The following is a 17,608-nucleotide window of genomic DNA, read 5'->3' as shown; positions in this document are numbered from 1 at the left end:
TGTGAAACATCTGTGGGCAACAAGTGTTCAGCCACCAAGGGTCTGGTTTTGGCATGTTAGAGTCAGCAACAGAAGTTCAAACTCAGGCTGAGGACTTCAGAACAGACTGGCATTATTCTGATGAAGCTTTCATTGTGTCTCAAAAGGTTAATTTATTGGTGTTCATTATAAACAGAAATATTTGCTGTCCAGAAGGGTGCAGGCTCCCTGGCAGTGCATCTACAGGGCATTGTACTGGGATGCTCAGAAGGAACCTGCCAAGGGTCTGGGTACCACCTAGTGACATATCAATGGTGATCCTCCAGACAAGTCAATTGGCATTGCTGAGGAGCAAGATGAAATAGCCTGGATACAGCTGTACTGTTTCTGGGCCAGGCCAGGTATCTCTGATAGATAACTGACTGCTAGATGCCTTAAGTAGCCTGAAGCAGGTGATGTGGAGAAAGTCCCAAGTCTCTGTGGCCCTTGGATGTGCTGTTAGACTCCTGGAAGGAGAATGGCTTCCACGGTGAAGCTTCAATAGCGTCAGTGTGGCTGGTCTTTGCCTCGTCCACTCTCTGATAGCAGAACTTGACTATAGCAGCTGTCATCTGAATGGAGTGGGGACAGAGAGGAGGAGGATGGATGCGTCCTGGTGTCATCTGAGATGTTAAAAATCATTGTTAACTGCAGATGAGCGATCAGGTACCTGCTGAGGAGTGCAGATATACAGGCCAATCTAAACACTGCAGAGAGAGATGGAAGAAGTGCTGCGTAACCAGCTGCATCGTAAACATAAGTCTAGTTTCCAATGTGGCTTGTAAACATCTTGTTTTCAATTCCTACGGAATGCAGTTTTGATTAGTGAGAAATCATTAGCAAAATGGAGCCAACCAAAGGCTGAGCAGCCCCTGGGTTTGACATGTGTTTTCCACGTTTTAGTTGTCTTTGCAAGGCGGTCTAACGCAGTATTTTGTAAGACGGAGTGCCATTGTTAGCGATGTTTTTCTGATCTGACAACACGTTTCTCCCCAGTTAGCCTATTGCTAATTTCCTCAAAACAGCGAATAAAATTCTTTCCCATCTTGAAAGGGGATTGAGTTGTGACACACTGATGGACAAGTTAATCCACACCCAAAATGTATTAATACACCCTGAAAGATAAGCAGAGGGTTAACTCGTGAGTTGGTTGAGAACTATGCAGGGAGACTTTTGACTGGCTTTCTAGAGGGACTTGAGGCTTCACAGCGGTGACATGGGATCTGGTGTTGCTTTGCTTTGGCTTAACCCCGGCGGCAGGTCACCCTCTGAGGCAGATTCCTAAAGAATTTTAAGCTTTTACTGCATCTTGCCCTTTGTCCAAATGTGCTGTGTTAGAGGTGAAAGGACTTTGGGGGAGAGGCGGGAGGAGGAAGAGAAAGAAGAAAAGAAGCAGTTGTGCGAGTCTCTCCTATAAAAAAAGTTTATGAGGTTGTTGGATTTACCTGGATTTCTGCACTATAGCTGTGAATACGTGCCACCTGTTTGGGATTATTCTCTTTTCAAAAAGCCAGGCATTTGTCTAACTTGAGCCAGCGTTTAACAGAGCTTTTTTGTGGTGTTCAGGCAATCAGGTTCAGGCATCAGGGGAACACTGGCCTCCCGAGTCCCTTCCAGTCAAACAAAGCACTGACATTTATACTAATTATTTGCTCTTGGAGAAACGGAGAGACGTGTGGGTGCAGAAATAAAGAATTGAGGAAAGTAACAGAAAAACTGACAGGACACACTGATTACTTCAGCAGTTGTTTGGAGTTGAGGCAAATGACATTTAAACGTGGAGTAGGAGACGCATGTTTCCATCCACAGAACTGCTCTGCATCTGAATGTGAATGACAAATTTATTTCTCATGGAGGAGCACAAAGGAATACAGCGTTTCCTATGCATCATTTGGTTTTGGGTGGTGAATAGCTCCTCTAACCTAGTGAGAAGTATCCTACTTTCAAAGGAAGAAATTACCTTTTTTTTTTTTCCCCCCACTTTAGTCAGGAGAGTAAAAAAAGGGAAAGAGCATGAGTGGATGTTTCGCCCTCCCTCCTCCCAGCATGCACAACCATCTGTGTGGTTGTGGCTGAGGCACGCAGACAGATAAACCCCTCCAGATGCATCATCAGATGTTAGCTGCATCCTACCCAGTGCTCTGCTGAGGGGGAACTGCCCATTGCAGCGCCGTGGGTCAGGATGGGAACTCCGGGCTCCTCAGCTGCCATCAGGAGGGGTAGCCCTTCAGGTGAAGCATCAAAGACAGGCATGCTGTGCTGAACAAGGAGAAGGTCTGCAAAGGAGATGACACACTGTCCTGAAGAGACCTGCCTGGAGAAGAGATGGGCACTACTTATCTGGTTAATTCCCCACCTTCTCTATAAAAATGAAGGAACAAATATTCACATTTATCCTCCTCAATGAGCCCTCAGAGATATTGGGGGGAAAGGAGGCAAGTCCCACTGTATTTCACTGCATCCTTTCTCAGAAGTTAAAGTTGCAGATTTTTCTCTCTGGACGTGCTATTAGTTGCACAAATCCCCTCAGGGTTCAGTGGTGGGACTCCAAGAAGAAATTGCTTTTATCTGGCAGTGGCTATTGTTGATGTTTGGCTTATACACCCAAAAAACTTTGGTAACGTGTCCCCTCATGTTTTTCAGAATTAAGCTGCGCGATAACAAGATGAGCACATACTGTGCTATAGTCTGATTCTCATGTAACACAAGTAAGACAGTGTCAGCCTTTGGCATCTGCAAATTACAGGGATTTTTTTCCTCCATAGGAAGGAGAAGAGATAATCAGTGTCAGTTTGCCGCGGATTGTGTGGGAGGACAAGGGAAGGGGAGAAGTGAGGGGGAGACTATCATCAACACAGAAGGGATCTGTAGTAACTTAACTCCAGATTCCTTTCATTATTTGGAGTGAAAAGATGAAAGAAAGAACAAAAAAAAAAAAAGTTGAAATGCAGCACTACTGCACATTTAAGCCATGCGATGAAGAGCACAAGCAGTTTGATCGCTACTGCAGGAAACATACTCCGTTGTTGATGCTTGTGCTTCCTCTCCCCGGATTTGCACTGAAGAAGCAAGTTCATGTTCAAGTGGGCTTCAAGTAAGCTAGTAAGATAAATCTGCCCCCACGTCCCTGCCTGCAGCCCTGACCCTACAGACACTACTGAACTTGGGGCTTTGTAAGAGCAGTGTCCGATGACTTCAACCCTGAGTTAGCTCCATGCAGCAAAAGCATGCGCGCTCACTCCTTGCTGACAGCTTTGCCCTGCAGAGAAGCCTTCACGCTAGGTACCTGCATACTGGTTTTCACTTAGAAAAACAGATACCTGTTCTAACAAGGTGTGTGTCATGGTTGTAGTGAGTGACGGTTTCATTCATCAGACCTGTCTTGGATTAAAAACTTGACCAAAAGTAAGCGATAGCATCCCGACAGTGCTCAAGATTGAGCCTTGGTCCTCATGCGCAGAACAGGCTGTGCCTGGTCTGAAGAGACATTTCTGAACAGGGGCTGTAACCTCCCGCAGCAGGCCAGCAGCACTTCTGCGGTGCTCGCCTTACCTTCCACCGCAAGGGACCGGCCATCACTCAAAACTGAGCTATAGGAGAGGAAACCCCTGCTTCATCAGCTGGTGCCTCGCAGTAAACACAATGGCAGTCACAACAAATCACCGGGTAGGATGTGGGTAGAAATGAGTCAAAGCACACATTCATTAAGAATACAATGCTACCAGTCATTATGCTCCTTAAAGTGATTTAACTACAGTTATTAGCGAGCAGACAGCTTCACTGGGCAAGTTGTATTGCCCTGTCAGTAAACACCAGAAACACAGACTGTCTAGTGCTGGGTGAAGCAAATAGTTCATAGCCACAGCTCATTAGTGATGGTTCCCTTAATTTTGACTCATTGTTTCTTGTCCCCCTTGTTTCAGGTAATGGTGCTCTCCTCCGCCCTCCTGACACCACGTAGTGCTATAGAGTTGTTGTTTGCCCCAGACCGTCTCCAGCCTCACGCCGATATCTGACAGGGGAGGATCTGTGGAGATGAGCGAGTGCCTTGGCTGGAAACATCACATCCCTGGTCTGTTAGTCTTCCCAGTAGCCTTCCAAAAAAATGACATGTCCCCTGCTGCAGTTATGGCTCCAGCTGAAACAGGGTGAAGCAGCTGGGTATCTGGCTGCAGGGGAACACAGGCAGCTCACGAGCAGCTCTTCAAAATGGCCCAGTTGTCCAGCGACAACTCCCCCCTCCTTAACAGTAACACCGTGCGGTGCTGAATCACCCCCAGAGGATGATCGCTGTTAATAATTCCCTAGAAAAGGAGCAACTGAGGACCAGATGATGCTGAATTGCACTCTATTAACACTACTTTTCTCTCTGATTCATCCTGATGGTTTTGCTGGGGTTGCTTCTGGTGGGAAATGCTACTGAGGGCAGGAAAAGTAGCCAAATCCACCCTCTTTGTCATGTTACCTTGCAAACCATGTGTGCCTTATACAGCATTAACAGCCTCTGCTCTTACTTTGTCCCTCACCCCAGAGAGGCCACAGAGCATGACGCTGATTTAGCCAGCAGAGCAGCTCCCAGTCCGATGATGCTCTCCCGGTGGGACTGGTAGAGGCAGAGAAGCAGAGCGCCAGACTCGAGGGCTGGGTTAATGTGGTTGCTTCTCTCTCAGCTTCCCATTTCCTGCTCTAGTTTCTCCACCCATGGTCCCAGGAGAAAAGACTGTTTCTGATGGCACACTTCTCTGTAGGTTTACGCAGGAGGACATATGGGCTATGATGGTTTGATGATAACCCTGGAAGAATCCTCCCCTCACATGTATTTAAAAAAGAAAAAGCGGGGGGAGGGGGAAGCATGATCCCATTTTCAAGAGGCCACAGTGACAGATTCTTTCTTGAGCTAGATTTCTAAACAGCATGATTAGCAAACAGCTTTTATTTTTAATTTATGATCATGAAAGAGCTGCTATCAAATTCAGTTATGTAATTTTTCCTTATAAAACTTTGATACAATCTGTGATAAAAAAGCAGCAGCTAATAGAGATTGTGATTGTGTATAGCACCAAGACTTCTGAATAGCAACATAAAATGGTGGAGCTCCAGAGCTGCGTCCTCTTACTTCATCCAAGGGATGCTAAGACTACAGTTTACACTGAGAATGTGAAATTATAAGTAACGTTCATTCTGTCATAGTTTGCTTTATTATGCCAAAGGAATAGACTAAATGGGAAGTAGATTTTTAACCTTTGCTCACTAGCTAGTGTAGGTTCTCTTAAATGTTTATAATGGTCTTCAGAAAAGGGTGCATTTTGATTTAAATTAACTTTTGAGTGGCTAGAAGGAAACAATGAACCGATTATAAAGGCTGGACAGTGTTGCCTCTGTGGAAGACAGATCTATAAGAATGACCATAGAATGGAACTTTGTGCTATAAAAAATGAGAAATAGTATGGGATTGCAATGTTAAAAACTCAAGAAATAGTTTGAACAGAGCAACTGGAAAGCAAATACGCAGTCTCTTGGTTTCTTTTCTGTCCTTCTGTACTGTTTAATCTTAGAATATAGATGTTTCATAAATTCTGTAATCAATAAAGCAATGCTCTTACAACGTCAAACCTCATCGCTCTTCTCCTTCCCTCCTAGTGCACAGGGCTACACGTGCCAGGACTGCGTATTCCTGCAACCCATTTTTCTTTTACATTATTTGATCACCCCTAAGAACCTAGTCCTGCTGTCCTGGCAGGTGTCCTAGAGGGGTTCCACACTGCGGGTAGCAGAAGGGCTCTCCTGCGTCCAGTGGCCATTGCTGGCCAGTGAGTTCAGGTGCTCACACCTCTGAGATGCTGTCACTTTCCTGAGATGATGGAGGCTGGCCGTTGTGGTCTTCTCTCCCTCACCTGTCTTTCATCAAATGCTCTCAGGCGTTGGCCATCTAAGGACGTACTGTATATAGGATAGTGAGAAGCAGGGGGTGAGTCTAAGCAGACCCTGGTGCTCTTGCATTTCCTATGGGTCAGGTTGCTCCTCCGTGTGAGGCAGAGACTAGTTTTGCAGACCCACACACACACTTTGGAGGAATCTTTCCAGCCAGTGGGGCCACAGCTGTGGTAGTGGATGCTGGGACTCAGCCACCATCTCGTACTCAAGTAGCTGGACAGATCAAAGAAGATGGTCACAAAAGCCTGCTCTTCTTCTAGACCAAGACTGCAGTGGAATCTTTCCAGTGGCCCTAGTGTAATAGTTACCTCCTTATTTGTAGGAAATAGCTGTAGTAGCTACACATAGCCTGTGCTCGGGGAAGAGGGCAGGGGGATGAGAGGTTTCCTGCCAGTTGCACATGAGCAGGAACAGCACAGAAGAGACTTTGCTCGGGCAGGTGCAGGGCCACAGCAAGGAGCGTCTAAGCCCTCTGCACGTGGCACCAAGCAGTACTCAAAAGCGAGCAGGAGGAAAAGAAAACCCTTGGCAAATGGCTTTACTACTACATTAATAAGCTCAGCAGTATTTTGTAGTAAGTTCAGTTTTGTTTGCAAGTCCTAAGTCACTTGGCTAGTAGCTCATGGTCAAAAAGATCACCATCGTCAGGACCGTGTCGTGGTTTCCCTACACCCAGTATTACAGCTGCAGTATTAAACTGACGTGGTTTAGCCCCAGCCGGCAGCTGAGCACCACATGCCCCTCACTCACCCCTCCCCCAGTGGGATGGGGAGGAGAATGGGAAAACAACGGCAAAGCCTCGAGGGTTGGGATAAGGACAGGTTACTGGGACAGCAAGGGAGAGGGAAACAATCAACAACAGTACTGATAACAGATATTCACAATGGGTGATAACAGAAAACAATTTACCAATCCAACCACCGACTGATGGACCAGACACTCAGCCTGTCCGGGAACCATGTCGAAACCCCGCACTGCCCCCTCCCCTGCCCGACCAGCCCCCTTTTATGGTGAGCATGATGTCACATGGTATGGAATAGCCCCCGGCCAGCCTCGGTCACCTGTCCTGGCTCCTTGCAAAATTAGCTCTAGCCTTGCCAGAACCAGGACACAGGCTAAGCAGGCGAACCTGCACAGCAGTCACCCAAGTCCCAGCACAAACATTCTCCTCAGGAGGGCTCCCAGTAAAGCTACTTTAAACATGAATAAAATAGTTAAAATGTGTAATTTGATAGAGTTCATTGTGATCTAGCTTAATACCTAAAGCTTTTTTTTTTTTTTTAAGAAAGAAAGTGGCAGCCACTTAAAAGACTCGGTGTTACAGATTTTTACCTACCTCACACCATTCCTTTCTCACTGGAGTTTTTTTTGACAAGGGGAAATGAAGAATCCTATTTTAATTTGAAAGGTCCCACCTTATTCAGTTTCTCCCTTAAAGGAATTTCTTAAAAGGAAGTTGTAAAGCAGTTGTGAGAGCTCCCCCCCTGTGGTTTATGCTAATAAAGCAACAGTATAGGCAGGAAAGGCCCTCTGACTGTTTCTGTAATGTATGTTAACTACCTTGAGAAAACTACTACTTTGTCTCAGCATTTCACTAGTTATTGCCCATTGTTGCTCACCCACAAAGAACACACAAGAAAACATGCAACTCAAAAATTTAATGTTGATCCAGGCAGTAAGAATGAAAAGTCCACTCCCTACAAGGAGCAACTGTACACAAAATAAATAAGTTACAGTTTAAACAAAAGCACAACTGGCTTTTTAAAGTGCATGTGTATAAGGCCTTTAGCCTGTGAAGTCCATTAGCTCAATATAAAAGAAAGTTATATACATTATAAACCTGCCACCTGTGTATAAGGATGAAGTGGGACTGGCTCAGCTCAGAACAAACCACCAGCTTCATCGCCTGGAGCCAGCCGTGCTTCACGCCAAGCTGAATGGCAGCCACACGCCTTCGGTGCCTGTGCACAGAGAAGTGTCTTAGACCAGCAGCTATAATGGACTATCACTCCAACTCCAGGCTCATTCCTCAAAAGCTCCATGTTGGATCATTTAGTCTGGACTGTATTTTTTTCAGACAGTAAAAAACCCAAAAGTTATTTGTAATTAGATATGCTTACACCCTGCAGACACTAGTTTCGCATACAAAGAGTCTGGTCAAGTTGTTGCAATAACATAGCAGTAAAAAAATAAAGGACCATTGTTTACAGTCTTGATACTCAGTCATGTCCACTTACTTTACACTTATTTTTACAGAAAAATTTCATGTTTGCTTACTCATTTTGAAATACATAGGAAATCAACAGTTCTACTGTGCAATAAACAGATACATCATGCTGTCCTTCATCCAAGTGAAAACAAGACTCAAGTGGTTAGTTCTGAACAGTGAAGTTCAGAATAGTTCAGGGTGTTTCCCTGCTCAAGTATGAGAAATTAAGAGTTACAGCGAAAAGGTTGTTTCTGCAAAAGTGTTAGTCAAATCTGTCCCATTGGAGAAAAGGCAAACTGAAGGCTTGTTTCATTTACTGGAAAGTTCCAAATGAAAATACTTGTTCTACAAGTCACATCCTAGAACCATTTCAAGAGTTTTGGGGTTGTTTTGGTTTTTGTTTTCCTTTAAGCAACTGCTTGTTTCTACAGCCATGCAAAATGCTACCTGAACCATCCTTCTTCCACAATGCCTCAGACTCTAGATGTGCCAGTGTTAAACACCCCAGGTTTCAACCTCAGGCTAAACGTTGGGAAGACCAACGGCTCTGCTGTCAAACAGAAGTGACAGTCCTCACTTTGGCAGACAAAGCTTGCTTAAACCTTCTCTTCAGATCCTGCATGTTGGGCGATTTCGGCCGTGGAATAAGAGAGGTTCTCCTCCTCTCAGGGGTGCTGGTTGTTTGCTGTTTACTGACTTCTTTACAGAGGAGATGGAAGGCATTGAAGACATCATTATAGTTTTCACTGACAGATACTTCATAGAAAGTACAGCCCAGCATGTTGGCCAGCTGAAGTCCATGCTGAGGCTCCACCTCTTTGATATGCAAGAGATCAGCTTTGTTTGCTACGATGACAACAGGGACTGCATTTCCTGGATGCAACTGTCGGACATGATGGTAAAGGTGACTGAGTAGTTCATAGCTCTTATAATCTGTGATGGAGAAGACAATCACCAGGGCATCTGCCCAGCGAATGCATCTGTTCAGCTGCTCATTACAATCCAGACTGTGTTCATGGATCTGAAAGATGAATGGTCTCACATTAGACAGCTGAAGTCATAAAAGATTAAAGGAACCTGTCGTTAAGAGTCTGTAAAGCCAAACAGCATTTTACAGCTTCAGACGTAGATATTTGCATTACACATTGTAAGTACAAACTTAATCTGAGCATGGTAAATAAATGCGTATGTTGATTCAGCTGCAAAAAGGTGGAATTTAACACTGGAGCTTGCTATACTCCAATGGAAAATTGACCTGAGTAGTTCTGCATGCAGAGAAAGACTTTGTAGTTCCACAGAATGGGAAATTAACTGGCTAGACAGTAAGTCTGGGGAAGCAAAGATATGAGCTGGAAGCATTTGGACCTGGAGCATTGCCCAGTTCAAAAAGGCAACAATCCAGCATTACTCAGGTCTATACATTCAAAACTTTAACTTGTGACACACTAATGAGCCCAGCCACAATATAGCAGACTTCACTTTTTATCATACACATTTGTTGAAGCTTGTTGGGCACTGGTCATGACATTTTCTTCCACATGTACCTTATTTGCCCAGAATTGTTTCTGGTTTTGTGCCTGGTGTTCCCAGTATAAAGGAACAAGACACTTAAGTAATTCAGCCACTCAAAATTAATGGGCCTCCAATATACAAATGATTCACTAAAACAGTGAGGTTTTTTCTTTTGCTACCAGCATACTACAGGCACGCAACACATCTGGCTTCACTGGTTGTAACAGAACTTACCACCCATCCACACAGAACACCAAGCTCTGAAATGGACCATAAGAAGCTGCTGCACACAGAGGGACACATGCACAGACACATTTAGAGCTGCTTTGGCAAACTGCACAGCTGCATCTAGCTCACCTGAACACCTGGAGTATCTTGCACTTGAATAGCCAACATCTCTCCATCTATCTGGATGTGCCTGCTGTAGAGATTACCTGACAAGAACACCAACAGGTTCACAAGTACAGCCACCACTCCACACGCAGACAAACATCACTTCTGCTGCCCATTAGTTGTGCAAACAAAGTTGTATCACTGTTTATGAAGTGAGGGACCAGTGTTATAAGGGGTTTTTGTGTGTAACAACCCATAAATTTATGGCTCTACTAGATGCCTGGGATTTAATCCTGCATTGACTTGTTTTGAAGCTTGGCATTTAATACTGTGCAACTTGGAACTCAGTCACTTCTTAAAGGCTGTCTTGGCTTAGATGGTAAAGGTAAGCATGCAAAATAACCGGCTGTTACAGAAAGGCAGTTCGCTTCTCATTTGGTATTTCTGCACTTTAACAAATCATTTTTCTAACAAGCTCTCTGCCAGCTGACCTATTTGTTGGTTTTTTGCATTTGTTCAGCCTTTTCAAGTCACTACCTCAAGAGAATGCTGTGTATTTTACATTCACATTAGTTCAGACTCCCCACTGCACTACACTCAAGCAAGTACATCGCATCACCTCTCTCCATTTTCCCCATTAAGGTCTAGATCATTTAGCTGCTGGCATTCACTTTGCAAAGGAAAACATAATACTAAGTTTACAGAATGAGGCTTTTTTTTTTTAGCTAAAAGAGTTATTCAAAGAGGGACACTTTCAGCCTAGACAGTAAGTTCTGCTGGAGAAGAGCGAGGCAGCGAAGCTGTGACCTGAGCTGCGCGCTTGCCGTGAGCGGTGCGCACCTCCCCGAGGGCTGCCGGAGCTGCCGGCCTTCTAACACCTCGGGCCGGGGGGGGGGGGGGGACGACGCACACACGATTTGGTAACCACAGCCGTTAGATGCACCTATAGCCCCCGGTTTTTAAGTTCTTTCTTTTACAGTTGGGAGCTGGCTCAGGGCTGGGGTGTGCACGCTTATTTCCAGGGCTTGCGCACCCCCGCTCTGCAGCCCGGGCGGCTCCAGGGCAGAAAGCCGCCGGCCGGGCAGGGGCCGAGGCCCCGGCTCTTCCCTTCCCGCCGCCCCCACCCGGCGGTAACCCCCCACCGCCCCGCCCGCCCGCGGAGGGACCGGTCTCCCAGCCCGACGGGCACCAAGCCGCGCCGCCGCTCGCCTACCTGCGTTCCTCTCGTAGTCGCCGATGAACCGCCGGGTGAGGAACCGCACCACCAGCGCTGCGGGCAGGCACACACAGGCAACCGTTAGCCGCGCTCCGCCGCCCCGCACAGTCCCGCACAGCCGCCCCGCACAGCCACCCCCCCTCCCCTCACCTGTCTTGCCCACGCCGCTGCCCCCCACCACCGCGATCTTGACGAGGCGGGGCCGGGCGGCGGGGCAGCCCTCCCCGCCGGGCGCGCACTCGGCGATGGTGCACATGCTCTGCGTCAGGCGCATCGCAGCTCCGCCGCAGAGCGCACCCACCACTGCCGCCGCCGCTCCCCCGCCGCTTTTCTCGCCCCCGCCCCCGCCCCAAGCCCCGCCCCCGCTCCCGGCGGCCACTCAGCGCGCCCGGCCGCCGCTACGCCCCGCCCTAAGCCCCGCCCCGCCGGGCAGAGCCGAGCGGCTCCGCGGGGCGCGCGAGTCCGGCGGGGGGGGTAAGCGGGACCGGGCGGAGCCTGCGCGGGGGGTGAAGGTCGTCAGAAATGAGGCGTTTCGGGGGTTACGTCATAGAACCCCGCCAGGTTGACTCAAACGTGCATCGCACGGTACAAAGGCTCAGTCATCTGTTTGGTTTTCACCCTGCCGGGGGTGCATCAGCCCTGCTTCCGCGTAGGGGCAGGTGTCGCCCCGGTGCACACGTGCAGCCGCACACCTCCATCCTCCTGCGGAAAGCTTTCCCTTCCCTCCCAGCCCTGCCCGGCGCAAGCGCTTCGAAATCACCACCCAGAGTAGGAGCCCACTGAAATCAGAATGCAACTGCGGAGGAAAGAATTGAAACCAAGGGACGAGACGGGGAGAGGTCTGTGCCCCCACGGTTTGGTTGTAATACACAGAAATAGGAGAAAGATGGAGTAACACACGGATATGATAATGGTTAAAGAAACAACAGAAGATGATGGCAAGGGAGGAGAAATATCAATGAGGTGGGTGGGAAGCAGAGGGCCGCCCCGGCCTGGGAGCAGGGAGCGGTTGATGTACAGCACACGAAACCCTTGCCGGCATAAGCAAGGAGCCTGAGCAGCAGAACGGAGGAATAAAACCTGCCCACGCGTGAAACAGCTTGCTAGGAGAGAGGTAACAGAGCAGGATAAAATCACGCTCCTGTATCCAGGAAAGACAGACCTCATAGTGAAGGCCAACAGATAGCACTGAATGCTAATTATGCAAAAAGAAGGAATAGACCCAAAGTGTTTGGCTCAAAACCACAGCAGAGAAGGTGTCCAAAGAGAGCCGGGGGTAGGACTGGGAGCCTGACGGTGACCTTGGCCAAAGACGGTCACCATCGCAGCAAACACATCTTTGTGCAGAGCTTTCTATGAGCTGCAAAGCTACATTTGCATATCAGAAAAGTTATCTGGAATATAGTGAAACAAACTGCTGCTTGCCCAGATGTAAGGGTGAGAGCAGGCGCTATGAGTGATGCCTGGGGCTGAGCAGCGCTGGGTACAGTAGCGGAACAGCTCTCTGCCAGCCGCCAGCCCAAGAGGTGATGGTGCTTTAGCTTTGTGAGTATATTGTAAGGCTACTAAGGTCACAGGGGGAAAAATTGTTTGAGAGATGCAGTTTAAAATAAATAGATGGGCAAAACATAGGTTTATAAAAAGGCATCCTAAGTCAAAAGGGGAAAGAGTAAGAGAAAAAAATCAACAAGGCTAAAGGACTCAAGGACTTGAATATAAAGGAAAGACTGGATTTCTTTACGCCAGAGCAGCAGAAATGATCTGGACAATCTTACGCAAAGGGGAAGGGTTTCACGGGAGATCTCCTGGCAGCTTGGTAACGAAGGTCACTGGAAACAGAAAACCTACAGGTAGCAGTGAGGACGATCACTCTCCTAAAAGTTTTGTCTTCAAGATGAGGACACACAGAAGATAAATAATGGCAGCTAGAAGCAGCTACTTCAACCAGGGAAAAAGAAACGGGGCTGTCATGCAGTGAGAGGGGCATACAGGTTGAAGGAAGTCTGGCAATATTTCCAAAGCCAACAAGCATTTTGCTTCCATTTTTAATAAAGATGATTACATGAAAGATGGAGGATGAGTAAAGGGAAGAAAATCATGGGTAATTACTGCTGTGGGGGAAAACAAATGATCTCGTCCGGAGTGCAGGCAGGCCAAGTGTGTGAAGATGAGGGTGGAAGGAGCAAGAAGTTTTACTGGAGCGCTGAAATCATTCTGGAATACTTGCATTAAGTAAAGGGAAGTAAATAATTCACAGTAATTTGGACAAATTTTGAAGGAAAGAGTATTTAAATGTAATGGAATAAATGGGATAAAATCAAGCATGGGATTACATGAAATGTTGCTTCAGCATGACATCATTCCCTCATACAACTTTGTTTCCCTTTTCCTTACAGAAGGGAAATATGGTAGATGTAATCTGTTTGGGGTCAATAATACCTGATACTGTCCAGGCAGGGAACAACTGTTTAAGCAGAAGAATGCAGGGATCAGGAGACAACGACAGAGGGGTGGATTATGTGGGAAGCATCAGACTGAAGGAAAGCTGCTCTGTGGGATTCATCAAGGGTCCTGTCGTCCTTCATATTTTCATTATAGTGGTGTCATCAAGAACACAAGCATGCTAAGGAACTCTGCTGTTGGCAGAGCTAGGAGACATCACCAGTTCAGACAGAGGTGGGAATAGTATATTGGAGAAACTGCACGCCTCCTAGAACTGGATTAATGAAAATAGAACTAAGTTTGATAATACTAGTGACATGCGGAGATTAATCACAAAAAATTTCTTCCATTGACTATGAGATCAGAACTTGGAAAAGAAAGACTAGTTAATCACAAGATGAGTAGGAGCTGTGTAAAAAGGGAAACATAAACCCAGTTATGTCAGATAAGCAATTTCAGAAGAGATCTGCAGTACGATGCATGATTCTGTCAGCCAGTCAAGAGTAAATCAAAGTGGAACAAGTATGGACAAAACCCCCTGTGATGATCAGGGACTGGACAGCCCATTTCAGAGGAGGATAAAAACACTCGGTGTATTCAGTTTGGCAAAACAAGGAAAGTGGGGCTTGGGAAAAGGAGGAGCCAGGAAAGTTTGGTTAAAACTAAAGGCCAACGTCAGCGTGAGAATAAATGGGATAAGCTCATCTCTGCAGTCGCAGTAGCAAAACACTGGAACAGCCCTCTAGCAAGAGTGGCTGGAGCAAAATCAAGTCTGACATCTTTTAAATGGAGCTGGAGGAGTTTATAGAAGGGATTACATGGTGTGGTTGACTGCAGTGGCAATGAGATTGGATGATCAAGAAATCCCTTCTAGAGGCCTGCAGACAATAATTAAAACCATTACATAAATAAATATTTAGGCCTAACATATAGCAATGTGTGCAGCAGTGGTGTCTCCAACATGTAAAGGGGTGTGGTAGAAAAAAGGAAGTGGGAAAAGGTGACAAAAATGAGATGACACTGCAATACACCAGTTTTATGAAGGAGATGATTAATTAGGGACTGGATGAAAGTGCTAAAATAACCTGAGAATGAGATCTTCTCCCTCTGTCTCAGAACACCAAAAGCAAAACAGTCAGCCAGATTGAAAGGTGGAACTTCTGGAAAAACTGAGATACAAAATATGTTATTGTAAAGTACATAATTGACCCACTGAGTCAATTGTTGTAGGAAGGCACTGGGACAAAAATTAAAATTATCACTATACCAAGAAGGAGTGTACATTTATAAATTATGAGAAATGCAGTTTTACAATACTTTATGCCAGCATAAAATTCATAAGCAGCAGTAAATTAATCTCCTCAAATTTTGAACTTAAGTGTTATGAACCAGAAAGAACTCTAACATGGTGTGGACAGGCTTCCTCCTCTCTCAGTCATTTTAATACAAAATTTCTTATGTCTTCCTTTCAGTTTCGCAGAAGTGACTGATGTCAGAGACAAGGTCTTAGCCCAGATGGTCACGGGTCAGAGCCGGTGTGAATACACACTTCCACGACACATTTCTATAGCTTATTTTGTGCCACTCTTCAGAGGGTAAGCTTGCATGCAGCTTACACCTTCCATAGAGACACTTCCATCGGCAGCTGGGGAATGAACCTTACTTTGTAATCTAGCGCTTTGGTAATTCACTTCCAACGCGCATCTTCAGAGAAACAAGTGGTGTGGACAGGGCGTTCAGAAACATGGACAACGTCTGCTCGTTCCAGATAAGTATTTACTTTCCAAAGCACCATGAATTCTCTCTTTGGCTTTATAGGAGTAAATACAAGAAAGCTCTCTGTTCATGGCACAGTACGTACGTCCCGTGCTCCCAACACATAGACCCAAGTTGGCCAACCCCTGTGAAAAGCCCAAGAAGAGCAGAGTTTACCCCTGCCCTGGCACAGCCCTGCATCACCTTCCAAGAGCAGAACAAAAGAGCGAGGGAACAGAGATATTAAAAGAAACTACGTAAACAGGAAAACAGCTTCTCTCTGTACTGGGGGAGATCTCCTGGCCAGCGAAGGCCGAACGTACTGAGCAAGATAGGATCTTCATTCCAGGGCAGAGAAAGGAGGGAGGGAGGGACACGCTCCGTGCACCCTCACCTACCTACAGACTGTACGTGGTTTCTATAGCAGCACAATAGCAGACATTTTTCTCTCTCCACAAGAAAGCCTGAGTAATGTTCTGCAATTATATTAGTCTGCATTTTAATCAGATTTTATCTTCTCTTAAGCTTGCATTTTTTTTCCCCATTTCCTCCTTATGTAACACTCCCAAACTCTCATCCAAGAAGTGGAAAGCTCAGGGTTTTCTTTTCCATTCAGGGCTGCCCATCTGCTGCCAGTAATTTTTCTGTGCTGGTTTGTGCCCCCACAGTACAAGCAGTCGTTCTGCATGCAGAATGCCAGTTTGATGGGAAAAAAGCCCTGATGACAGAATCTCTTGAGTTAATACAAGCTCTAATGCTTCATTCAAAAAGCTATATGAGACTGCTTAGCGGAATTTTTGTTTTCCATTTTAGGAATGCCTCGGGATCTATATTAAGCCCTCTCAAAACTGTGGCATTAAAGCGCCATTGCCAGCCTCTCTAAATCTCATCTTGTGTTACAACAGTTTGTCAAGGGGCTAATGCCTGGGTTACGTCAGGAGAGGTCACTGACAGGTCCTGCTGTGCCAGGCAAACCGTAGGACGATGCTTACAGCGGCAGAGGAGCGCTGGGGCTGGTACAGCTGCTCTCAGTTGCTAAGCAGACAAAGAGCTTTTTGCATATACCATCTGCACGTCTAACCTCTGCAGATTCTTTAACTTCGTGGAGTCACCACACAGAAGTCGCACCCCTGAAGCTACAGACAGGGAAGGCAGTGTTTCAGTTACCACCGCTCCAGATGTCAGCTGTCATCTCCAGGCAGGCAGCGACTGGCCCCACAGCTCTGCTGGTGGGAGGCCCTGGGTGCATGTGTCCCACCCTGCTCACGGGGGTCATCCAGGATGGCACAAGCCCTCGTTGAACATGGCTTGAGCTGACCTTGCTCTGAAGTGGAAAGATACTGAAAGCTTTACTTTTCTAATACAACTTCTTTAGCAAGAAGGATGTGAATTCAAGTCATGCCTACATACTACAACAAAAAGTTATGATGAGTGAATGTGTAGGTTGCAAAGTCAAATGCAGAAAATATAGGAAATGCCAGAAATAAGATTGCCTGGGCAACCTTAACTCATCCTCCCACATGCATATGCATTTTGTTACAGCCTTAATTGCATAATGTCATACCATTACCCTGTCTCCTGTCATGTCATACTGGCAGTCTGTCTTCTATTTGCCCATGGGAACAGAGCACCTAAATATACTTGAAGATCTGGATATTATTCAGCATTTCTTTTAAATCCTCCATTAATCAGCCCGTGGTGCAACACAGGAAGTATTCCCTTAGTACAGGAATTACTAGTTTCTTCATAGGCTTGTCATGGTGTATAGCAAAGATACATCAGAAGAGTTCAAACTCTAAATCAACTAGGCTCCCTAAGTCCAGCATAAACTCCTTTCAGTTGCTGTCTCATCTTGAAAGTCCTCAATGCTTTATACACCCAAATATTCTGTAGCAAAGTCCCATAGACACACTGCATTGAAGCCCTGAAGTTTCTGAGATGAGCAGTTGAACCACCATTGACATCAAATCCCTCAGGGCAGTGGAACAACTTTGATGGGAAGACTAAGAGAGCCACATCTCAGGCTACACTCTAGACCAGGTGTCTGAGCTTGCGTCTGTAAATGTCACGGACCTGGGGCCGACGGCTGTCTTGAAACTGGGGAGAAAAGAGGCAACCTGAATGTATAGGAAGCAAGCATGACAGCAGAGCGTGTTAGGCCAGGTTCCTGGCAGGGAAGGGTGGTGGGA

General features: G+C 46.4%; 2 protein-coding genes across 2 annotated transcripts in view; one reads left to right on the top strand and one right to left on the bottom strand.

Annotated features, from left to right (window-relative positions):
* SCFD2 (sec1 family domain containing 2) overlaps positions 1-5,630 on the top strand; it is a 199,163-nt gene extending 193,533 nt beyond the window's left edge. The window contains exon 9 of the mRNA XM_054824851.1: positions 3,942-5,630. Within this exon, the coding sequence (XP_054680826.1) occupies positions 3,942-4,034 (93 nt within the window). The 3' untranslated portion in view covers positions 4,035-5,630. The remainder of the gene's footprint in view (positions 1-3,941) is intronic.
* Positions 5,631-7,593: 1,963 nt separating this feature from the next.
* RASL11B (RAS like family 11 member B) lies at positions 7,594-11,532 on the bottom strand. Its single transcript, XM_054825524.1, has 4 exons — positions 11,373-11,532; positions 11,220-11,276; positions 10,031-10,107; positions 7,594-9,182 (listed from the first exon to the last, which is right to left on the bottom strand). The coding sequence occupies exons 1-4, from the start codon at positions 11,494-11,496 to the stop codon at positions 8,715-8,717; spliced, it is 726 nt and encodes a 241-aa protein (XP_054681499.1). The 5' UTR covers positions 11,497-11,532; the 3' UTR covers positions 7,594-8,714.
* Positions 11,533-17,608: the final 6,076 nt, after the last annotated feature.

The sequence above is a fragment of the Grus americana genome, chromosome 4 (genome assembly GCF_028858705.1).
Source record: "Grus americana isolate bGruAme1 chromosome 4, bGruAme1.mat, whole genome shotgun sequence".
NCBI lineage: Eukaryota > Metazoa > Chordata > Aves > Gruiformes > Gruidae > Grus > Grus americana.
The sequence above is the reverse complement of the archived record's forward strand: the minus strand, read 5'-3'. Positions and strand labels throughout refer to the sequence as shown.